At 45.8% G+C, this 25729-nt stretch overlaps 1 protein-coding gene across 1 annotated transcript; it reads left to right on the top strand.

Moving 5' to 3' along the window:
• Positions 1-9122: 9122 nt before the first annotated feature.
• Positions 9123-10046, top strand: LOC133886532 (uncharacterized). The gene has a single exon (XM_062326205.1). The coding sequence runs from the start codon at positions 9123-9125 to the stop codon at positions 10044-10046; it is 924 nt and encodes a 307-aa protein (XP_062182189.1).
• Positions 10047-25729: the final 15683 nt, after the last annotated feature.

Here is a 25729-nt window from a genome sequence, read left to right as displayed (position 1 = left end):
AACTACTTTTTTTAGCTCCTTAGCTTCTAGTTTATTTCAGAGAATCACTCCTACGGATTCCACTCAGTGAGCTAAAAATTGAAAGCTGCTGTTTGACAGAGCTCCCCTGATTCCAACCAAGAAACTACTCTGAGAGCTCTGCCAAACAGATCCTTTTATCTCAAGATTTATGCACATCAAGGATAGTATTTATTATGTGATGACAGTAAGAACTAAGAATCAGTCAGATCATACACTCCTTTTCTTTTGTTTCAAAAAAGACATTATTTTTTTCGTATAATCTAGAACGCACGCTAATTATGACCATGATTTACAGAGAGCAGATGGCTGTCATGTTCAAAGCAAGCATCAACAGACACGAACAAGTCTCATCTACAAGTCCTCATCTACAGAAGATCGGTATAACTAGCGACGGAGAGGGCGTAGGAGAGCATGCTATGGCGCACACGCGGTGGTGTGGTGGTGTTGTGTGGATGAGGGTTTTGTGTGTCGTGGAGGAGACCCGAAAGAGGGCAGTGTAGTAGAAATGTAAGGGCTCCTTTGTAACGCAGGAATTTCATAAGAATAGTACAGAAATTTTACAAAAATCAGTTCAATTTTATAAGAAAAACACAGGATTTAGAAAAAAAAATCCTGCAATCCAAAAGAACCCTAAAATGAGACAATTCCTGCCCAGTGCAGCAAATAATTTTCGTCGGTTCAGCTTCTGGACGGTTCCGTTAGAAAACCGTCTGCAATCATGAAAACTAGTCAATGCTCCATATTAACATACTGCAATATGTGAAGTCAAAACAGACGGTTCTTTGGAGAGACAATCTATTTGGGTATCACAGAGGGTCCTCTTTGAGTGCTGTCTATGATAAGCAAATATCTCATGTGGTCTGTGCTAGTCGGTATTTCATAACCATCTAATTTAACCCTAGTTGTTTGCTTCATACGAAATTCAGCTAGGATTCGCAATTTTGTTTCACGTCTACTTTTGATTGTAGTTAGCATGTAAAAACAGAGTAAATTGTATTTCGCACTAGGTAAAGTAATCGTTGTTTAATTTTGCGAAAGAGTTAAAACACATTTTCACTATGCATCAGGTACGTTGAAATATGCATCACTTTGCACTTAAGTACATCATAAAAACATGTGACACTAAGGTTATGCCGATGCCTCAAAACAAAAAGATTGAAATTCACGAAGTCTTGAGCTATTCCTGCTGCAAATTGAAAAATATGCAAATACTACTGTAAAGTGCAATGTTTACTAAAAAGATAGAGTTGGTGATGGTGATGGTTAGTTCTATACTTACTCTAAAGTATTTTCTATGAAGTAATTGGAGTATGCATGTGTGTAAAACTGCGCTCATGTGATTTCACTGTGGCTTAATGATCAATTTAATTTTCATATTAAAATATGAATATCTTTATATTTATATCACTTAAAGAGGGAGTTGGTGCTGCAAATGGTAATTGGTTCTACACTATAAAGTATTTTCCAGTGGACTGATATTGGTATGCATGTGTATGCACTTATGTGGTTTTGCTGTGGCTTAATGGGCATTTTAATTTTCATATTGAAAGAAATATATTTGCGAACCATGATTGATGGATACAGTTTAAAATTTTAATACCTTTTTATTAGGATGGGAAAAGGTAAAAGAAGAAGGAACCTGCTTGACACCATGGGCGTCTCAGTCAACTGTAGTGCTGTGAGGGTCATGGCAGCAGTGAGAAGGGGACTCGATCCAACTCCCTGAGAAGTTGGGAGATGGCAATAGAGTAAAGGTGGCGACTCGATCCAACTCTATGAGAAGTTTATGTTATTGTAATACTTGCGTAATATGAGCAATAATAATGTTCCCAATACAACAATATAAGGACATACACACATATATTCTGAAAACATGATCTTACAAGTATGGAATAGCATGATATCCTGGAGCCAGCCCCAGGCCAGCGACCCGGGTTCGAGCCAGGGCGCTGGCCCCCGAGGCCCCCCTATTGAGGGTGTGACTGAACTAGCTCCTCTCGGTCAAAAGGAGCAACCAGGAGAACAACAGGTTTCTATAATCAGCAACTACAATCTGCAATCAAAATACTAGAGAATAACTTGACAGGTCCAGAACTATTGTACCAAGTATCTTGCCCAGTTTCAGTGTATAAACAACATAATCGAGCATATAACAGTAGGAATCCAACCAATATATCCAAACAAGAGAAGGAAGATTATACTCACAGCGCAATGGGCCCAAACAGATCGGTGATAGAGGCAAGGCACGGCTCAAAGTCTGCTGTCCGAGAAATCCGATTCGCCATCGTTGCTGCCAGCGAGGAAGATGGAGATACAATGCCTCCTACACGGTTCCAGGTAGTGCAGCCGAGCCTGGGCTCCGCAGCTCCGGTCACCAACTCCACCCAACTCTCCTCAACTCCGAAAGCACCAAGTCAGGGATTGGAAGATTCAATCACCGACCATCCGGTCGCCGGACAAACAAGAAAGAGAAAGACAGTGAGTTTAGAGTTGCTGAGCCAATGCTCGTGTGTCGCCAAAGAGAGACTCCAGGAATAGATAAAGGAGGAGACCTCGCCTCACACACGCCAAGAACGCACACACACACGCACGCAGGGACAGATAATGGTGGAGACCTCGCCTCACACACGCCAAGAACGCACACACACATGCACGCAGGGACAGATAAAGGTGGAGAGTCCTTGGGAACTCTTGTTACCACTACTACACCACTACTACAAAACTCCCTTTTACCGCTGGCTCAGAACAGGCACCAATGCTGGTTTCTGAGCTAGCATAAGGGAAGTGGTAGTTGTAGCGAATATAATCTTTTTAGGATATGTATGTGATTTTAGTGATTAATGATAGCATATTCAATACGACTAATATGTGTGTCAAGTATATATTTTAGTAGGTCTCATAGATGATATACATGAAGAAGCCACTGAAACCAGGACAAAAAATGATTGAATTGGAGAAGTCCTAGGAAAGTTGTTAACGTCGTCCGGCGCAGAGGAGTTGGTATACGTCGGAGCATTTCAGCTCACGGTAATTGTACACACCGGAAGGTACGGCGCATGAAGACAATACATGCCAGAGTGTTTCTGACAAAGGGGATAAAGCTGAAACACGCTGGATGGTCCGGTGATACGGAGTTGGTGTACGCCGGCGTATTTCCTGTAGAGAATATTGCAACTGTGGAAGACTGAAGATCTACACGTCGGATGGTCCGGCGCCCTGAAGATGAACACGTCAAAGTATTTTGTGCAGAGAAGAAGTGGCTCGGTTGGCAGATCAAGTGTATACGCCCAATGGTCCAACAATGGAGCTTGTGAATATGCTGAAACATCCGGTGTTCACAGAAAGTTTGAGTGAGGTTCCAACGGCTAGTTTGTGGATGATGTACATGTCAGATGGTCCGGTGAGTACAATGTTGTTTACACCGGATCATCCGGCGTATACAGTAAAGTTAAGCCGTTGAGGCAACAGCTAGTCAGCGAGGTTGAGGCTATAAATACCCCTCCACTCGATCATTTGAGGGTGTTGGAGTCCAGAGGAAGCTCATATACAATAGTGAAGACATCAAAACCACCAAAGTGCTAAAAGTGATCATCAAAGGCAATTAGCACATAGATTAGTGAGTGATTAGTGCTATTAGGCATAGAGAGAAGTATTGCTAGGTGTTGCTGCCTAGAGAGGGGATCAAGAAGTGATCCTACATTGTACCAAGTGGTATGCCGGCACCTTGGAGTCTTGGTGACTCACAGACACCTTGAGTCATGGGGGCTCAAGCTTGTTGACCCTCCGACTTGGTGTCGAGCGGCGGCAAGAAGCTTGTACAGGGACGCAGAGACCCTTGTCTTGGTGACTCAAACTCTAAAGTGAAGATGACAGCAAGTGACCCGAAGAGAGTCTAATGGTGAGGCCTTGCCTTGGTGACTTGGTGGCTTAAGAGCCGTGACCAGAAGAGTCTTGGGGACTGGGAGCATATCCTTGGTGGAGCTCCAGTGTGGACTATAGGTGATGTTTATGTCATCGATACCACGAGATAAAAATCTCTTGTGCCGAGTTTGCTCCCTCTAGCTTATTTATGTTTCTGCATTGACATACTTGCAATTTACCGGATCGACAAAACCTTCAGACTGTGTCATGTACACATCCTCACTTTGGTTTCCATTGGGGAAAGACATTTTAACATCTATTTTCCATATCGCATAGTCATAATATGCGGCAATTGCTAGGATGATCTGGATAGAATTTAGCATTACGACGGGCGAAAATGTTTCATCATAATCAATACCTTGAATTTGCCTGAAACCTTTCGCCACCAATCATGTCTTATAGATGTGAACATTTCCATCAACGTCTATCTTTTTCTTAAAAATCCATTTACACTCAACTGCTTTAACACCATCAGGTGAATTAACCAAGTTCCAAACTTGATTATTGTGCATGGATTCTATCTCGGATCTCATGGCTCCAAGCCATCTCTCAGAGTCTGGTCCCATCATTGATTCTGGGTAGGTCTTAAGTTCATCATTGTCTAACAATAATATGTCATGTTGCTCCGTGGTTTGGAACATAAACCTCTCAGGTGCACGACTGACCTTTTCTGACTGATGTAGGGTTGGTGTCTCCACAACATATTCTGCAACATCCAGTTATTGTTCAGTAGGAGTTGAAATATTTTTTGATGGTTCCCGAATCTCTTCGAGTTGCACCGTGCTCCCACTAACTTTTTTTGAGAGAAACTCTTTCTCAAGAAAAACATCATTCTGGACAACAAACACTTTGCCTTCTTTCCGATTATAGAAATAATATCCTTTAGTTTCCCTAGGATACCCCCACAAAGAAGCATTTATCTGATTTGGGTGTGAGCTTATCAGACGTCAAACATTTTACATAGGCCTCATAACCCCAAATCTTAAGGAAACACAACCCGGGACGCTTCCCGGTCCATATCTCATATGGTGTCTTATCTACAGCTTTAGATGGAACCTTGTTTAAAGTGAACACAATAGTTTCTTCAGCATATCCCCAGAAATACAATGAAAGATCAGATTGGTTCATCATGGACCGGACCATGTCTAACAAGGTTTGGTTCCTCTGTTCAGATACCCTATTCCATTGAGGCATTCCTGGTGGAGTCCACTACGGAACGATTTCCACATTGTTTTAGATGATCACCTAACTCATCGCTCAAATTTTCATAGAAATTTAATTATCATACCTATTTGATTTTGTACCTCATTCTGAAACTCCTTGAACTTTTCAAATGATTTATACTTGTGCCTCATTAGATAGATGTAACCATATCTACTAAATGCATCGGTAAAAGTAATGAAGTACTAAAAACCACCTCCAGCGGTAGAACTCATTGACCCACATACATCTGTATGTAGAAGGGCCAACAATTTATTCGCCCTCTCACTATGACCAGTGAAAGGTGTCTTAGTCATCTTTCCAAGTAAACAAGACTCGCATGTATCAAATGATTCAAAATCAAATGAATTTAGAACACCATCTTTATAGAGCCTCTGCATACGCTTCTCATTTATATGACATAAGCGGCAATGCTAAATAAAAATGGGATTCAAATCATTAAGCCGAGGCCTCTTTGTATTAATGTTATAGACAGAGACATTCTCAAGATCTAGAATATATAATCCATTCACTAATGGATAAATACCAGAGAACATACCATTCAAATAAATCGAACAACACTTGTTCTTTATTATGAATTCATAACCATCTTCTTCTAAACATGAAGAAGAGATAATATTTTTGCCTAAGGTAGGAATGTAATAACAATTATTTAATTCCAAAACTAATCCTAAGGGTAGCGATAAGGAATAAACACCGACGGCCAACGCAGCAACTTTTGCACCATTGCCGACACGACCATCCATCTCGCATCTCGCACACTTCGTAGTTCTTTTCAGTCCCTGCAACGATTTGCAAGTATGATTCATCAATCTGGTATCAAATACCCATGAATCATTAGGACGAGTAGCAAGATTAATTTCAATAATATTTATACTTGAAGTGGAAGTCTTACTTTCCTTCTTCTTCTTGAGTTCATCCAAATATACCTTGCAGTTACTCCGTCAATAGCCAGGCTTATGGTAGTGGTGGCAAACATCAGAAGCAGTAGGACCAGCTTTGGACTTTCCAACAGATTTAGGCTTAGAGCTTGAGATCTCATTTGAAGTCTTAGCCTTGATCTTGCATTTTTTCTTCTTACTATCCTTCTGAACCATCATCACATGACTAGAGCTTTTCTTAATACTTTCCTCAGCATTCTTTAGCATCTCATGCAATTCAGCTATGCTTTTCTCCATACTATTCATATGAAAATTCAAAATGAACGGTTCGAAGCTCGCAAGGAGCAATTGGAGAATCACATCCATAGCCAACTCAGGGCTAAGGGAAAAACCAAAATTTTCCAGGTTCTCAATGTAACCAATCATCTTGATCACATGAGGACTAACTAGGCTACCTTCTGCCAACCTGCACGCAAACAAGGACTTTGAGATGTTGAATCTCTCAGCCCTTGCTTGGTTTTCAAACATGCTACGGAGTCCCACAATCATATTGTAAGCATCTGTATTCTCATATTGCTTATGAAGTTCAAAGTTCATTGTGGCAAGCATGAGACATCTAACATCAAGTACATTATTATTGTGTTTCTATAAGCCTGCTTTTCAGCAGCATATGCATTATCAGCTGGTTCATCAGGATAGGGAATCTCTAGAATATACTCCTTCTTCTCTTGTTTGAGAATAATTATCAGATTTCTATACCAATCAATAAAGTTTGTTCAAGAAAACTTCTCTTTTTCAAGAATCAATTGCAAGTTTAAATTGGAAGTGTTACTAGTGGTAGGTTCCATGATATACAATAGGAATAAACATGTAAATTCAGCACTATGTTTATGTGATTATTCTATTAAACAATTTAACAAAAGATGCTCCACTATATGTTTTACAACCGTTTTCCCTCTAACGACATATAGTGGATCAAGATCCATATTCAACTAAGTTCTAGTGAGCTTTGGTATCACTGCTAGAAACCTAGTGACATAGGTAAGCAACAATTTGCTAATCACATCTCTATGTGACTCTTGTTTGTTGGGTGGCATCAAATGCCCCAGCGTCCAACACCATGCCCCAAAATCCAAAACTATTTTGATAGATTTGTTAAGTAAACCAACACTATACATGTGGATGTCCGACATCCACCCTAATTGATTAAGATAAATGATGTCACCCTGCTTTGGCAGACCTACCAAACAATGATCAAAACCTACGTAGGTGCAGCTATTGGAAGGGCATCAAATACTCTTAATTTTTTCGAGGGAAAATACTCTATCATGATAATCATATCCACTGCATATAAAAACATGAAAGAATAATATGACAGGAACATAAAAAGCATCATAGATAATCGTATTGACTGTGACATAGTATGGTCCCTTCACATAGTGATCTTCATCGCCACGGTTCCTGTCCTCCGGATCATCATGTTTCAATTCTCCATGATCAAGTACTAGTCTACTACACCTAATAGCACTAGACAAATTATATGAGAAAAAGAAGCATCACAAGTCAGCACGCATGCCGTTATACAATAACATGATAGCCTTTTGACTGCAATTAACCATGATATGTAGACCATGAAAATTACACACATGCATCACATACACATAAAGGCCATACCAGTCACATCATTCTCTACAAAAACAAGTTAAGCGTAGAATCGAATTCTAATGTCGCAACGTGAACATGTTATTATAACAATATATGTGTGTACCTCGTTCAACCAAGGAACCATGCGAGTATGGGATCATAGATCGTTACCATTAGATGCGTGGCGCAGTGGAAGAAGAGTTGAAGTAGATTGATCCAACTTCGCGTGTGTCCTCGACCAGCTCCGACCATGGGTACCGCATCCTCGACCAGCTCCAAGCAGTACCGTGTGTTCCTCGACCATCTTCGCGAACATGTAGACGAAGTAGTCGATCACATCAACCACCTCGTCGACCATGAACAGGAAGTCTCGACCACGTCCTTGATTGCGATGAGAAAGTAGTTGAACCCGTACTAGTGTCCTTGTCACTGATCAACACCACAACAATCGTTGCAGTGCCTCCATGGTATCCACACGTATAGGGATAGAATGTTGTATGCTGGTGTGCTAGCACCGCGCGCCTGATTAGGGTTTCGCAGGGAGTTTGGGAAGAAGTGGCGGCTAGGGCTTTGGTGGCAAAACTTATGCGCCGATGGCTCCTGCCTCCTCTTACATAGAGTACGCTAATTGGCCTTTAATCGCATTAAAGCCCATCATCACTCTAAACCCTAATGGACCTTTAATCATATTAAATCTCACTTGCAGATCCAATCTGCATATGCGATCACCTCTAGAGCATATCACCAACAATTTCCCACTCGACGGCGAGGCTGAGGGAGGTGATCTGCGAACCTCTCAGCATGTAGTCGCAATGATGCTCGACGGAGGCGAGGCCTTTCTAGAGCGTCGCGATGAGGCTGGAGGTGAAGTCAATGACGAGGCAAAGGGAGTCAGTCTGCCACTATGTTAGCAAATAGTTGTGGTGATGCTCGACAGAGGTGAGGTCAGTTCGGAGCATCGCGACGAGGCTGGAGGTCTGTGACCCCCTCAGCGGGTGCCGCGACGTTGCTCGATGGAGGCGGGGCCGTCCGGAGGACCATGGCGAGGGTCAGAGGAAATGTCGATGGCGAGGTCGAGGGAGGCGTGGTGAGGCTCAATGGAGGCAGTGCAGTCTAGAGCCTAACGGCGACGAGGCTCGACGGAGGCAGGACCGTTGGGAGCCCCGTGGCGTTAGCCAGAGGCGATGTCAACGGCAAGGCTGAGGGAGGTGGTCCGTGACCCCCTCAGCATGTAGTCGCAGCAATGCTCGATGGAGGCGAGGCTGGTCCAGGGCATCGCGGCGAGCTCGGAGGTGAAGTCGATGGTGAGGCAGAGGGAGGCAGTCTGCGACTCCCTTAGCAAGTAGTTGCGGCAGTGCTCGATGGAGTCAAGGCTGATTTGGAGCATCGCGGCAAGGTCAAAGGTTCGTGACCCCCTCAGCGGGTTCCGTAGCAATGCTCGATGGAGGCGAGGCCGTCTGGAGCACCACAGTTAGGGCCGGAGGCAATGTCTGCGACGAGGCTGAGGGAGGTGATCCGCGACCCTCTCAGCATGTAGTCGCGGCGATGCTCGATGGAGGTGAGGCAGGTTCGGAGTACCGCGGCGAGGCTGGAGGTGAAGTCAATGGCGAGGCTGAGGGAGGCACATCCGCGACCCCCTTACCATTTAGTCGAGGTGATGCTCGATGCAAGCGAGGCTGGCTGGAGCATCGCAGCAAGGCTGGAGGTGAAGTTGACGGCGAGGCTGAGGAAGGCACGTCTGCGACCCCCTCAGCAGGTGCCACGACGTTGTTCAACAAAGGTGGGGCTGTCCAGAGCACTGCAGTGAGGGCTGGAGGCAATGTCTATGGCGAGGTTGAGGGAGGCAATCCACGACCCTCTCAGCATGTAGTCGCTGTAATGCTTGACAGAGGCGAGGCCTGTTCAGAGTGTCATGGCGAGGACAAAGGCGAATTCGATGGCAAGGTTGTGGGAGGCGCGTCCACGACTCCCTCATCATGTAGTCACGGTGATGCTCGACCCATGCAGTGCGGTTCAGAGTGTCACGATGAGGCCGGAGGAGGCGCGTCTGCGACCCCCTCAACAGGAGCCGTGGTGACACGCGACGGAGGTAGTGCGGTTCGGAGCCCTACGACAACGAGGCTCAAGGGAGGTAGGGCTATTCAGAGCCCCGCGACGGTGGCCAGAGGTGATGTCGATGGCGAGGCTGAGGGAGGCGCGTCCGTGACCCCCTCAGCGGGAGCCGCGGTAAGGCTTGACGAAGGCAGTGCGGTCTGGATCCCCGCAACGGCGAGGCTCGACAGAGGCAGGGCCATCCGGAGCACCTCGACGAGGGCAACAGGTGAAGTCGATGGCGATGTCGAGGGAGTCAGTCCCTAACCCCCTCAGCGGGTGCCGCGGCATTGCTCAATGGAAGCGGGGCCGAGGGGTCATCATGATGATGGCGAAGCCTCAGAGCCAACCTATTCCGAGTCCCACTGAAGTTTCTCATGATTTTGACCCTTGCGTTGTTCCTGATCCAGCATTGCGCAGTGCCCGCCATCATAAGCTTCCTAACCCCCTGGCTCCCCCCCGTGTCTCATTTGCGAGCAAGTGGTGGGTGCATCCTGCAACATACGTGCAGTGTGTACTATGCGGAGTGTCATTCCCCTACCTCTCGCGTCTTTCGGTCGCAAGCAAGAGGAGGGTGCGTCCTGCACCTTATGTGCCATATGAGACTGTAGCAACCCTTAGGTGCGACTAGAGCGACGACGCAACACACAAGTGGTTTCATTGTAAAACTCTTGGTCCGAGGCCTACGACCTTTGGAATTGTGACTCAACCCGATCGAAGCGTTCCGGTCTTACCATCCCTCGAGTCCAATCTCGGGATGGTGCTATGGCAAGGTTACTAATCCAAAGTCGGGATGCTTGCAGCCTTCGCGGTGCGAGGATTGACTTTCGATGATATCATGGCATATGACCCTTCATGATAGCAGAGGAATTTACGCTTGACACGATGGAGGCATACGACCTTCGAGATAGCAGAGGAATTTACGCTCTATGTGACGGAGGCATATAGCCTTCGAGGTTGCAGAGGATTACCTCAACGCGACCGGGGCCTGTGGCCTTTGAGGAGGCAGAGGGTTTGTGCTTGACGGGACCGATGCCTATGGCCTTCGAGGTGGCGGAGGGTTACCTCGACGCGACCGAGGCTTGTGGCCTTCAAGGTGGCAGAGGGTTTATGCTCGATGTGACCAAGGCATGTGACCTTTGAGGTGGCAGAGGGTTACCTCGACGCGACCGATGCCTGTGGCTTTTGAGGTGACGAAGGGTTTGTGCTCGGCGTTACCGAGACCTATGACCTTCGAGGTGGTGGAGCAAGTACCACTATGATGATCTTTTACCATCATCGTGGGCTTTTGCCAAGGCGCAGAGCGTGTGTGCTTTGTGCAACAGAGAGGTTATGCAGCTTAAGCTTAGACATGTATTTTTTTAGACATGTTGGTCATGTGTATTCTACATTTAAACTGTCCTACTTAAGGACTTAAGCAATGTAGTACCGCCCGTCTGGTCCGGGCTTTTATATGCATCATAAGTTTATGTGATGATAATGTTGACGTATTGTCATCTAGCTAACCCCTGTTGGATCAAATACAGATTCTTCTTGCTTTTGCACAATTAAAAAAGCAGTGTGGGTACCTGTAGGGGTCGGAGGCCTAGCCCGGGGCGCATTGTGACCCAGCGTCAGGTGCGGCTACCGGCACGATGGGTATTGGTTCAGCCACATCACGGGGCCGCTGAAGGTGAAGAAGCCGCCCAGCCCGCTGCGGTCCGGGAGAGGCCCAGTGCCGCCGTAAGCACCTCCGTGATGTCCAGCGCCAGGCGCGCCATCACGTCACAATATTCCCGTGGGTTTCCCTGGGGCAGTGCTGCGTGCGCTGCTTGCTGCCCGCACGCTTCGACCATGCCGCACGGGACGACAAAGGCCATACCGGACAGCGCGATTCTGAGGCCCCTGTCGATGGCTGACAGGGGTTGAGGCCATGTATGGAATGGTCTCGGCGCGGCCAAGCCTCTGGCCAGTCCTTCTGATGCACAGGCAGCAATAGGCAGGGCACCGGTGCAGGCGCAATTCTCCAGGCCGTGCTCTTCTCCTGGCGTCCTCATCATTGCTAAAGTTTGAGGGATCGGCCATGGCAAACCACTCTGCTGACTGACAGTAATCAGTTGATGTGGTAGTGCCATGTGCTGAGGCTCCATTTTGATCTGTTTTTTTTTGTGCCTCATGTTTACACGTATTCAACGAAGACTGTAACGTACAGTCATCCCAGCACTCTGTTTATTATTATGTCCTCCAGGATGACCAGTCTGCATCTTGGCGACATTGGCCTGTTGTGCTAACAGCATCTGGTACCTTTGCATGTCCATCTGGTCTTGGTTGACCCCCAACAACCTTGGTGATTCATCATCAGCTGCTGCTGTGGCAGCGTACCAGTCCCTCTAGCATTTGGCCTGAGGAGGTGATTTTGTTGCCCATTCGGTTCAACAACTGGTTATCCTTGTGGCTGTGCAACGCTGGTTGGGTTGCAACCTGAAAAGATTGTGGGCTACATTTGCATGGCCGGGAGTTGCTTCTCGTTCTGATTTGCTACTGATTGTATCATCCGCTAACCGTGTTGGACACATGGTGCCAATGGAGTGACTGATGTAGGCGGAGAGCAAAGAATCTATTTCTACTTTGCTATAACCTCTGGTTGTTCTTGCTTAACCTCGATGTGCACGTTTGGTGCAAAAGGATAAGCAATTTATTGGTTTGGCACCAGACTTGAAACTGGAGGTGTCATAGGCAGGCTTTGCAGCTGAGAAGATCCCCTTCCAGGACTAGACATCATTGATGCCATCTGCGGCACTGCAGTAGCCACCGGTGGCGGCGCGGGTGGCCTCCTGCTGCAGCGTGGAGAGGGGCCTCCGGCGGAGGGGCTCGGAACCGTCCTCCGGCCGCGGGCGCGAAGAGGTCCACGAGTTGGTGTGATTCGCGCAGCGCCTAACCATTTTTCTCGCGCGATAGGCACTCTGTCGTGCAGCCTGCAGGCAGTCTCACGAGTATGTCCTGAGAGCAGAGGTCATCGGGAGAGAACATGAGGACACGCAAGCTCTGTCTCGTTCTCCTCGTAGCGGTCACCACCTTCTTCTCCGACTCTACATCCCACAACACCATCGGCTAGGCCACGACCATCGCTGGCAACCAGACGCTCGTCTCGGCCGGCGACGTCTTCCGGCTCGGCTTCTTCAGCCCGGGCGGCGCCGGTGGCAGGACGTAGGTCGGCATTTGGTACGACAGCGTCTCGGGCCCGACCGTCATGTGGGTCGCCAACCGCCAGAATCCGCTTGTCAACTCCCCGGGCAACCTCCAGCTCTCGTCGACAGCTAAAATGCCACCGTGTCGACTTCCGCGGCGCCCACCAGGATCGTGACCACCAGCGCCTCCGCACAGTTGCTGGACAACAACAGTTGCGCAGAGTGTGGCGTGGTAGAGATTTGACTACTCGACAGACACGCTGCTTCTGGGCATGAAGCTCAGGATGGCATCAAGGCCGGCATCACAAGGAACATCACGTTGTGGCTGCAGCGTGGAAGGCCTCCGGTGGCGGCGCGGGTGGCCTCCGGCTGTGGCGTGGATGGGGGCCTCCGGTGGAGGGGCTCGGAGCGGTCCTTAGTCCGCAGGTGCAGAGGTCCACTAGTTGCGGGCGTGGAGGGGGCCTCTAGCGCGGACGGCCTCCGGCTGCAGCGCGGGTGGCCTGCGGCTGCGGATCTGACGGCCTTCGACTGCGGCGCGGAGGTCCTTCGGTGGCGTGGATGGCCTCCGACTGTAGCGCGGGCGGCCTCCGGCTTTGGCGAAAAGGGCCTCCGGCGGTGGTGCGGCAAGGCTCCTGCTTCAGCGCAGATGGCCTCCGGCTGTGGCGCGGAGATCCGCCTCCATCCACGAGCTGTAGGTGCGGAGGTCCTCCGGCTGCGGCGCGGTTGGCCTCCGACTGCGGTGCGCAGATCCGCCTCCGTCCATGAGCTGCAGGGGCTCGAAGTAGTCCTCCGGGGTGGCGCGGGCGGACTCTGGCTTCGGCACGGAGGGCCTGCCTTCGGGGCAGCGCAGAGGGTCACCGGCTGCGGGGCTCGAAGCGGCCCTCCGACTGCGGGCGTCTCTGGCAGCGGCGCGGAGGGCCTCCGGCTGTGGCGCGGATGGCCTCCGGCTTCGGCACGGAGGGCCTCCGGGGCAGCGTGGAGGGTCACCGGCTGCGGGGCTCAATCGGCCCTCCGGCTGCGGCGCGGAGGGCCTCCGGCTGTGGCGCGGACGGCCTCCGGCTTCGGCGCGGAGGGCCTCCGGGGCGGCGCGGGCGGATTCTGGCTGCAGAGCGACCAAGCCTCCGGCTGTGGCGCGGACAGCCTCCGGCTTCTGCACGAAGGACCTCCGGGGCGGACTCCGGCGGTGGAGCGGCCAAGCTTTCAGTGTCGGCACGGACGGCCTTCAGCTGCGGCGCGGAGGGTCCCCGGTTGCGGGGCTCGAAGCAGTCCTCAGGCTACGGGTGCCTCCAGCTGTGACGCAGACGGCCTCCAGCGGTGGCCAGGAGGGCCTCCGGCTGCAACGAGTAGAGGGGCCTGCGAGCGGGGCCGGTACTTGCGTGTGGAGTGTGGCCTCCCCGAAGACGTGTGCGCATGTTTGGCAGCTGCCTGTATGGGTTAGAGGAAAAACTACCACAAGGTGCAATGATTTTTTAGCACAGTTCTACCCGTCTATGCAGCTCCTGATACGTGTCAGGGTGATTGGACCACACATAAGAATATGGCGGGCTTTTTACCGTGGTGCATAAGAATGGAAACGGATCAAATACGTATAAAATTGAATTTAGATAGAATAATTTGCTATATTTTAATTTGATAGTTCGAATACGAATCTGTATTCGGATATCTACTCGATCTTCGAAATTCAGATCGAAAATTTAAATTTTTGTATTCGGATATCTACTCGATCTTCGAAATTCAGATCGAAAATTTAAATTTTTGTATTCGGATATCTACTCGATCTTCGAAATTCAGATCGAAAATTTAAATTTTTGAAAAAATTTGACTGAAATTTGATAAAATTCGACTGAAATTTGTTCTAATTTGATTGGGTCGGAATTTTAGAATTTTTGTTTAAAATTCATGTTGGAAATTTAAATTTTTGATCAAATTTAACTGAAATTTGATGAAATTTGACTGAAATTTATTCCAATTTGATTGGGTTGGAATTTCGTTCATATCTGAAATTTCTAAAACTTCAGCAAAATTTGATTCCCTGGTTGGCGGATACAGATACGAATCGGATATATCTCGAATTCGGATATCCACATTTGAATCCGAATCTCGAAAATAATTCAGATATATCCATTTTAATATCCATTTCAAAAACAAATACGAATACAAATATCCATATTCATATTTTACCAGATACAAAATCGAATAATCCAAATTTTCTACCATACATTTTCACCTCTATAAGCTCACATGCCACTAGACTCATTCTAAGTGTATGGTGTCCTAAAAAGAAATAGCTAGCAGGTAGCTAATCTGAAATATTTTAATCTTTAAAAGTGAGTGCCTAGTAGACGGGCAGCGTGAGATATTTCAACGCTATCTTATACTGACTTTCTAGACACAAAATAATGTGATACTCACCGTAGTCCTAGCCGCACATGGCTCCTACAGTAGAAAACAGTATAGACTACACACATCGTAATTCAGTAATGAATGCGGTATCACCGTAGTCCTAGCCGTACATGGCTCCTACAGTAGAAAACAGTATAGACTACACACATCGTAATTTAGTAACGAATGCGGGCATTACAGGAACATGGCCTGCCGCGGGAAACATAGCAAGCTTTTGGCCATGCCTATCCAGATTCACATGTTGCTAGCGTGTGCACACAACCTCTATTAAAATAGGCTGGTGCATAGCCGACAATGGTAGGCAGCTAGAGCTGCATGCCCCTTGAGCAGGGCATGTGAGGCGTCAACTTTTACTGCATTGTCTTCACATTAAAGTGGCGCTGGACACGCTGCAACCACTACACTAGGACATAAAGCAAGCCCAAGTACTGCTTGACTACCCGCGGTGGATATTAACGCAAAGATGTGCATGACGCTTACCTCCGTGTGTGTGTCTTCTTGCGAACCGGCCTTCTGGTTCAGGGGTGCCTCATCCCGAAGCTACGGACGGTCTTGGGAGCGCGTCAATGCGTGGCCTCCCCTTAGCCATGGCCGCGCAAAGGAGAAGGCGAGCCCCCGTTCATGGAGCGACGTACAACGGCCTCCATGCCGTGAGACGACGACGACCCCGTGCCTAGCAAGGTCTCTTGCGAGCTCGCACATCTGGGGCGACGCAGTGGGGACTCCCCTTGCGCACTCGATGTGCACAGCGAGCCTGCAGAGGACGACGATGCTTCTGCCGTTCTGCGTGCTTGGGGTTGCAGGGCCGTTTGTGCGCGGCAGCCGTTCCCGTGCTCTGTTTTGTAGGAAATCTTCCCATAACTCTCAGTTAGTTGATCCTTTTTTTGTTGACCTCTCGTCCACCTTCTCACAGACAACGCATATGTTGGGACACGAAAATATGCCTATGACAGAATATGATGAGAGTCCTGCTTATTAAGGAGGACTTAAGCTTGAAGATAGCATGGAAGACTTTTTTTGAGAGGATGAAGAGAGAGAGAGTTTGTGTAATGAAAAGGGGAAAAGATCTCCCTCTTCTCTTACGCCGTTTAAGGGCTTGTTTTATAGAGAGAAGAGACAATCGAAATTACTATCTTGTTCTTAAGATATTATGTTACAATCATATACATAAGAGGGTATTTAAGATTTTTCATCCCTTTACGTATAACATGGTAACTGTGATACTAGATCGATATAGTAATACCACAGTGCATCATATAAATATCTAAGGCTAGGGTGTTTTCTCCAAAAGACGCAGAATTGGCAGGTTCAGTGAATTTCCCGCCATTTCTAGAAGATTCCGGTGAGGGAGAGCTTCTGGAAGGTTTTGGGCTTAAATTGGGCCCATACATTCTTTTGAAAAATGTGCAGTGATTTAGTGCCTTTACAGTGCTTCTCCTCTTGTGAGCTTTTTCTGTGAGTTTTGTCAACTTTTTTATATGTTCCACAAAACAGTCTCAAAACGACGAGATACTCCAAAATTGTGAAGGTTAGTGGTAAAATAATATAATATTGCCATGAGTTATCAAATATATTAAGAGAATCTTGTACTAAAAAGGTGCAATAATGAGTGCCAACATAGAGCTTTTTAAAGTCATCCACTGTCGGTCTGAGGTACACATCAATGCCATTGATAGGTTGCATAACCAAGAAGAAAGATTGTATATGCACAGAACTAACAGCCAGGTGCTATGTCGGTTACTTATGTTACCAAACAGATTCATTACATCCGTGCTTAAAGCAAATCTAATTTTCCTCAGTTCTGCAGTAAACTCTGCAAATTTCGTATCAATGTTTCACCACTGCGCACCATCCGTAGGGTGCCGCATGTTGTCATCATTCTTACGGCCATCCTTGTGCTAATGAAGCAATTTATCCTCTCTTTTTTGGCAAACAAACGCTTCAAGCGAAGAATTACAGGAAGGTACCATACTACATTTGCCGGAGGTCCTTTTTCCCAGCATTCCGACAGTTGTATTGAGGGGTCCATAAACAGAGCAACCAGTCAAGTCTACATAATCTCCACAATAAATAATACAATCTTGGTTGCAAGTATGGATTTCCCAAAGGATAAATTATATTTTTCGTTTCATAGGTGGATATGTGCAACATGTTTCCCTTGGGAAGCAATGAAGCTATCAAACGTAATAACGTAGTGAAACTCTTATCAGACCACCTATTCTTTGCCTTCAGCTTCAAAAGTAGGAGGACCACATACAACAACATTTGTCTCCTCTTATAGCCTGGATTCAATGGTACCTTCAACTGTTTCACGAATTCTTGAAATTTAGCAAACTCTCTGTCATTGTACTCATCAGACCCCTCAGCACTGTGGAACATCTCCTCCAAATTCTCAAGAATAGCATCACCTTGGTCTATGAAGTCATCAGCAATATCTTTAACATCCATGTCAGGTATAACTAGATCTTGAAAGTGCATCTAGTCCTTATGTGTGATTTTGGTAATTGATGACAATACTTATAGACTAACAATGGTATTGAGTATGTTAGTAGGTTGTTCCATAGGTAATGCATTGAGAGATATGTATAAGCTCTAGGTGAATAGAGAGATTGAAAATGCATCCAGATAAATGAGCTCTAAGTTATTTCATAGGAGATGTATAAGTGATGAATCATGGATTTGCTGAGAAATACCATTAGAACAAAAGAAATGCATTTTTGTCGATGAGCTCTTAGTGATGCTCATAAGGAGAAAGAAAAGCTAAAAAGATTAGCAATAAACTTGAAGACTAAGTTACTTGTGGAGATCAAGTAACTAAATATATGATATTATCAATAGAGTTTATGGACTAACTCGTGCGCTATGTGCTTAAGAATGAGTCGGATTAGGTTATATATGAAGATTGATAATATGCATTCGAATCTCCTTGATATTCGAGGGCCCATAGTCTTGTAAGTATTCTGTAGATGGAGATAGTACCCTGTGCAAAAGTAAACACTCCAGTCCCACCGACAATAGCCCATTCGCCTTCGATCTTATTTTGATTTCCTATTGCCTTAAAACTGGACCCCCGGAACCTAATCCAGGAATACGAAGCAATCCAGTAAGCTTGCAATGGATGCACCAAAAATCAAGTCCGATGACTAGCTGTGTGTGCATGCCACAAATTAATATGGTGCATAGAAGGGCGACTTTTGAAGTACTGGAGATCAACATTACGTGCCAAACCTTTCATCGATAAACACTATGCTGCTCCAATGGAACCAGTCATCATCGTTCATACTAGTCTCGGCATGCAAGCCTTGTGCACGTGCAACAATCTTCGCGCTGGGGCCAAGACTATCATGTATGGGATAGTCATGAACATTGGTGTAACCAAACATCAGAGGCTGCTTTGGATCTGCTATATTTATTTGGTTATGGTTTGGTCCATGGATGGTTTGGTGCATGTACAAATTGAGACTATATTCAGTTCCCTGGGACTGGGGGGTGACAGGACCACTCTGTGCATTAGCCATGGAAAGGCTGCCGACATTTGAGGCTGCGTTGGATTCATCCTTTAACAACCTGTCCTTGAAAGGCTGCAAACAAATGAAGGAGTAGCTCTTCTTAGCGTTAATACAAATATTTTTATTTAGAAGAAACGAATTAGACATGTAGACAGCTAGGGACTCTAGAGCATAACAGTATACTTCTCTTCCGTAGTGTTAGTACAAGTCAACCGTGAAAAAAGAGACTAATGAGTCACTGAATCTCAGAGGAAATAATGGAATAATTAAATTAACATGAACTGACATATTACACCTACTAGGTAATGTACATGCGATGAATGGATACCTTCATGAACCTTAATTTTTTTTTAAATTTGATATGGAGGCATGTTAAAGGGAATGAAATACACAAGTGGACTTTGCTCATGTTTTATATACCAACTACCGCTGCCATGTCGTGCTTGTCCTTTTCACACGTATTAGATGAAAATGTACCCTGAAGCATATTTGTACGTAATTATAGAACTATTAAAAAGAATGTAGACTTGTTCAAATGGTATCCGTGGTGAAATGTGATCATCCCGTGTTGTTTAATCAGAATTTAATCACACATGGTGTTTAGTGCTAGGTTCTCGTTTAAAGTTTGTAGCCCATTCCTTAGGAATTAATAATTATAGAATTACTAGAAATGCGGTATATACTAACTATGGATTACCCACCGCACACGTGATTTTTACCTGGTACGGAAGGTTTCATAACTGCCATGGGGTAAACAAGATGTGTAGACATTCAAGACGGTCATCGTGTTCTAATACACGGGATCTATCCCCGGATTAGGAAAGAAACTCTCATATATCTGGGAAAGATACAATCCAGAAAAGTTACGCTCAGGACTCTGAGTATGATATGACTCCCCTTCACTCGACTATATAACCACAGGGAGGGCGTACATCAAGGGCATGCAAAGCCAAATCGCAGATCTCAAGCTAACCTAGAGAAGCTAGAACATGTCTAGTCGAGAAGGAAGACAGAACCACCCACTGAGACACCACATCATAGTCACATCCAGCTTCCTCTAATTAGACATTTAGGAAATAGGAGATGAGAGAACCCACCGAGATTTTAGGATTAGATCTAAATATACCCTATTGTAACTTTCATCGTAGGGAGGACCGAACTTGTATAAATCTTTGTGTCTGCATTTATGATACACCCAGTTGATGACCAAGTATCACTACTTTAGATAAATATTCGCATAATTGACTTTACCAATCATTTATAGTTGGTGTTTTCTGTGGGTATATGACCAAATCGTTCTTCATGAACTCAGCACATCTTGTCTCCCACAACGGGGTACTCTGGTGAAGGGTTCTACAATGACCTCATATTTGACATATATGTTGCGCATGATAAGCCGATCGGGACATACTCCTCAAGATCTGATGATGAATTATATTCAGACCATCAATTTGATGCTCAAGATGATCGATCTCATGATCATATTGCTAATAACTCGAAAAAACCCAACTACGACTATGGCCTCAACTTTCGGTGGATCTCACCACCGAGTAATTGCCAACATGAAGTCAGATATACCTAATGGCGAACCTCGCTTCATGAAGTTCAATGCATCATCTAATGAAGATTACATGCCATTTTATAAAACTAATGCGCTTATTAGAGGAGAAGATGACCCGGAGGATCTAGGGATGAAGAGTCCTCATGCTAAGGTTCATGCTAGTAGGTAAAGTAGAAGCTAGGTGCTAGTAGGTAAAGTAGAAGCTAGTTCAGTGCATACTCGCAATGGAGATCCAAAATGCAGGGTTAACCTAATATTACCCCGCCGACAAGTGTTCGGATATGGAAAATACAATGGCGATTGATTTTCCTCTAGTATTGCTTAGCAACTATAACTCGCGAAGACTTTACTCGCTAGTCAACCTCAAGTGGCTTTGGAGGCCTTAGATGGAGCACTATGGTTGCAAAAGATTGTTCGATTTTTTTGCCACAAACATTGTGGAAGAGAGTGAAGGATTGCTGGTAGGTCTCTGACCAGCTATATCACTTGAAATTTGACACCTTCTCGTGAAATGAGGTTCACAATTAGACATGAATAAGGTCAAAAAGAAGCACCAATGTTTTGATCCGACCATGGTCGAATACCTTTTGGAGATCTCAGAAAGCTTGAGTGGTACTTTATTGGACTAGAAATGAAACACTTCCCAAGAAAGGATAATTTCCTAGCCGATAGGCTATCAAAGCTTGCTTCCTCGTGATCTCCAATAATCTTCTGGGTTTTTGAGGAATTTTTTTTGATACTATCTTTAATACAAGAGTCAAGACAGATGAGGGAGTGACGGCCAGGACATAGCACTCAAAGTATCTCAAAGCGTCAATACTTGACTCGAGAAAGAATCAGGGTAAATCACACCTCACACGGAGTAATGCAAAGCATTGTTCCTCCGCTCGAGTATGAAGAAACATGGATGAATAACATCCACAGATACCTTCAGGATCGAGTTTTACCTGATGATGATGTTGAATTAGAAAGAATTGCCTAAAAGGCTAGAATATATACTCTAGTCATTGAAGTACTTTACAAAAAATGAACCAATGGGTTCTTGATGAAATCCATGGAGGGATTTGTGCAGCTCATTCTTCCTTTCAAACCTTTGTCAAAAAGGCCTCTAGACAAGGTTTCTATTGGCTTGCAGCTCTCTATAATGCTAGTGAATTGGTCAAAAAGTGTGAGACCTATTAATTTCATAGCTGATATATTTACTAACATGCTCAAGCACTACAAATAGATAGATTTACTAACAAGCTCCAGCACTACAAACAATTCCTTTATCATAGCCTTTTGCCACCTAGGGTCTAGACAGTTTGGGACTATTCCTAAAAAACCCTAGAGGTCTTCAATAGCTATTCATTGCCATCGATAAAGTTACAAAATGGATTGATCCTGTAACACCCATGTGTTTTAGCATTTAGAATATAGCCAAAATTCACTCCTTTTTAAAACTTTTTTTTAATAAAGCCAATATAAAATTCAGGAATTATGTATGTGTGTATATGTATATGTTTGTATATGCATACATACATATATATTAATATTTGGACTAAATATTTTAAATTTCACCGAGCTCAATTTATAAAGTTAAACCCTGCATTAACTCGAGCATTGCATTTTTGGTTTCTTGGTGTTTTTGTTCTTGTATGGTGATTCAAATTTGAATGTCTCTCAAATTCGAATCAAGTCTTAGTTCAGTTCGGCTGAATCCCAATCCAATTCAATTCAGTACGATTCCATCAGGATTCAAATTTGAATCTCTTAAATTAATTTCTCATTCCAAAATCATGTCAAATTCTAATTCAAATTCAATTTGAATTATCCTAAATCTAGTTCAAATACATCCATTTGAATTTGTTATTTAAAGTTCCTCTCTACTACAGATATTTTCTACTTCAGATCTTTCTTCCCAACAGCTCACTGTCGTGTGGATCCCACCCCGTCACTGTACTTTCCTCCTGATCTTTCTTCCCAACCGCCTTCTCTCTCTCACGGAACCCATTTCTCACAATCTCTCTCTGTCTGAGGCTCTGAACCTCTCACAGACAGAGGCCACCTGCCTCACCCACGCTCACTCACCAAGGACTCTTGCTCTCTCTCTCTCTCTCTCTCTCTCTCTCTCTCTGCTCACCCGCCGCACAGGTCCACAACGGTGGCACCACTCGCACGGCCACGATCCGATCGTCTCGGTACTTGCGCTTGACTTTCTCACGGGAGAAGCGAAAGCAAGCTACGCCACCGCGACCGCTATGCCTGCATGACCACCTCCTGCTCTCCACTCTCCCTCAACCTTCCTCTCTCTGCTGCGCACATCACAACCGAGCCCAAGCCACTGCCACAATCGAGCACCTTTCCCCCCATCCTTTCCTCTCTCCACCTGCAAGAAAACATCCTCCAAGCTGTGCAACCATCCACACTATTGGGTTCAACCACTGGATCACGAGCGTGACCACTCCGGATTCGCAACAACGCGAGCGACCAAGCTCCTTGACCTCCCGAGTGACCAGATGGATAGGAGCATGCCAACTCACGACTGCCAATCACGACCAGCTTGAGCGACCAGTCGTACATGCTCTACCACCACTATTCTGGTTATCCGCCTTGTACGTGCTGCTCTCGATCAGTCGATCGACCAGTAACACCCGAGTTTTTGACGAAAAATACTAGATACTCAACGAGAACAATGAAACAAGGTAAAAACTCTCTAGAGTAAATTTTAGACTCTATTAACTTGTGACTTACACGACTCTATGTCTTGTTTAAAAAAAATTAGAGATTACAACTAATATTTATAGCGACATGCTAACTTCGAATCCTAACATGAATTGTGCCATCCCACGATCCGACTCTGGACTCTAACTCCGACTCGAACTCTACACACATACGAATGACACTATAGCTGTATACGAATCGTATACAAACTCCTTGCTTCCGCACCGGCGTGAAACGAGTCCCCGAGGCCTACGACAAGGATTAAATCCAACATACTCCCCCCTAATCTTGTCGTGGGTCAAGATCATGAACTCCTAAAAGATGTAGTATGACCACCAGCTTCACCGCCAGCAATGCCTTCGTCAGAGCGTCAGCTCGCTGCTCTTCCGTGCAGATGAAATCTACCTCAATCTGGCCTTCTTCAACACACTCATGGATGAAATGAAACTTGGTGTTAATATGTTTACTGCGACCATGAAACACTAGATTCTTCATCAAAGCAATCACTGATTTGTTATCAACAAATAATTTAACTGCTTTGGGCTCTTCTCCTATCAGCTCCCCCAACAGACTTCTAAGCCACAATGCTTGGCATGCCGCCCCCATTGCCGCCATGAACTCAACCTCGCAGGAAGACAAACCAACCGTTTTCTGCTTCTGCGAGTTCCATGGCACCAAGCTGTTATTAATGTAGAAAGCTATACCTCCAGTACTCTTTCTGTCATCCATGTCATCAGCCATATCACTATCTGTGTAGCCGGTGATCACCTCTGTTTCTCCTCCTATGGTATACACAATACCATAATGCACGATGTCCTTCAAATACCGAATAATTTGCTTCACTGCCTTGTAATGCATCACCGTGGGCATCTCCATGAATCTGCTTGCCACCCCGACAGCAAAAGAAAGATCAGATCTTGTATGGAGTAAATACCTCAGGCAACTGATGATGCGACGTTATCCATCTGAATCCTTACGCATCTGCGCCGTTTGTTCCATGGGGAATTTTGTGGGATTGCAATCTAGCATACCAAATTGACCAAGGACCTTCTTTGCATACGTTATTTGCTTGATTATAACTCGCCCATCTTCTTGCTCTATCTCAATCCTGAGATAGTAATTGAGCAATCTGAGATCATCTCGAACTCACTCATCATCTACTGCTTGAATCCCATGATCTCTTCTGGACTTTCTCCTATCACAATGAGATCATCAACATATACTCTAACAATAACTCCATGCCGACCTATTCCTCTTGTGTATATGGCGTGATCTTGAGCACACTTCACAAATCCAAGTTGCTTTAAGCTTCTATCAAGCTGGATATTCCAGGCCCGTGGCGCTTGCCGGAGTCCATATAGCGCCTTACTGAGTTTGAGCACAAGATGCTCTGTGTTCTTTACTACAAAACCCTCCGACTGGGTCAAGTATACTTCCTCTTTGAGCTCACCATTTAAGAATATTGATTTGATATCCAGATGATGAACTTGCCAACCTCGGTTGGCTGCAACGGCTTCTTCTCTATGGACTCGATCTCCTTGGTCATGGCGTCCTCCCAGACTTGCTGTCCAACAGCCTCGCGATAGGAGGATGGTTCCTCCATCTCCACGAGCATGACCTCTGCTTCCAAGTCTTCATCGAGATCTACCCTTGGAGCATCTCTCATGATGTCGTCAATGTGTTTTCTGGAACTAATTATGTCACTGCAAATGTTCAACTCCTTCAAATTTGTGAGGCTAAAATGCAAATTAGTCAATGGTCTGCTTGTGGCAATTCTATTATAGAAGAAATGTCAAGTAAGATGATTGAGAAATTTGAAAAATATTGGAAAGACATTAAAAGACCAATGGGAATAGCCACTATTCTTGATCCTCGATTTAAGACCGACTATCTCCTTGGGTTTTTCGAGACCCTATTAGGTCAGACCAGTGAAGTGTGTATTGAGAAAGTTCATGAAGTTAGAGACTCTCGATGTGATTTGATGAAGTAGTATCAAGTGGAAGAGGATGAGGATAACACAGAATCATCAGCTCCTCCACTTGACAATTCGGGTTTATTGTCTACAATCAGTGCACATGTTGCAAGTAGAAGGCCAATAATCACAAGTGTCAAATCTGAGCTAGATAGGTACTTGGAGGATGAGTTGGTTCCAATTGCAACAGAGAACTTTAATATTCCAGGTTGGTGGAAGGTGGCTAAGACACGTTATCCTACATTGAGTTTCCCGGCCTTTTTCCCAATCTTTCCAAATCTCGAGGACGAGATTCACCCTAAGGGGGTAGGTTTGTGACGCCCGTTCAAACTCGCGGCCCAGCCCAATCCGTTAGTTTTGGCCTAGTTTGCGCAGTGCAGCCCGGCCCAACCCCCGCATTCTCCCACTAACCACCAGGCCCCACCTGTCGGCGCCTTCGTCTCCACCGCGCCGCGCCCGCACCCGCACCTGCGCCGCTCCCGCAACCGCCTCGCGCCTGTACTCCGATTTTGCCAACAAGCCCCGCCCCACGCGCCCACGTCCGCGCAATGGATGCGCATGCCCTCGCCTATAAAGCCCCGCAGTGCCGCCATCCCTTCTGCCCCACTTCACCGAGAACCCGAACACCACCGCCG

The sequence above is a fragment of the Phragmites australis genome, chromosome 12, assembly GCF_958298935.1.
Source record: "Phragmites australis chromosome 12, lpPhrAust1.1, whole genome shotgun sequence".
NCBI classification, from domain to species: domain Eukaryota; kingdom Viridiplantae; phylum Streptophyta; class Magnoliopsida; order Poales; family Poaceae; genus Phragmites; species Phragmites australis.
This window is presented reverse-complemented; position numbering and strand designations above follow the sequence as displayed.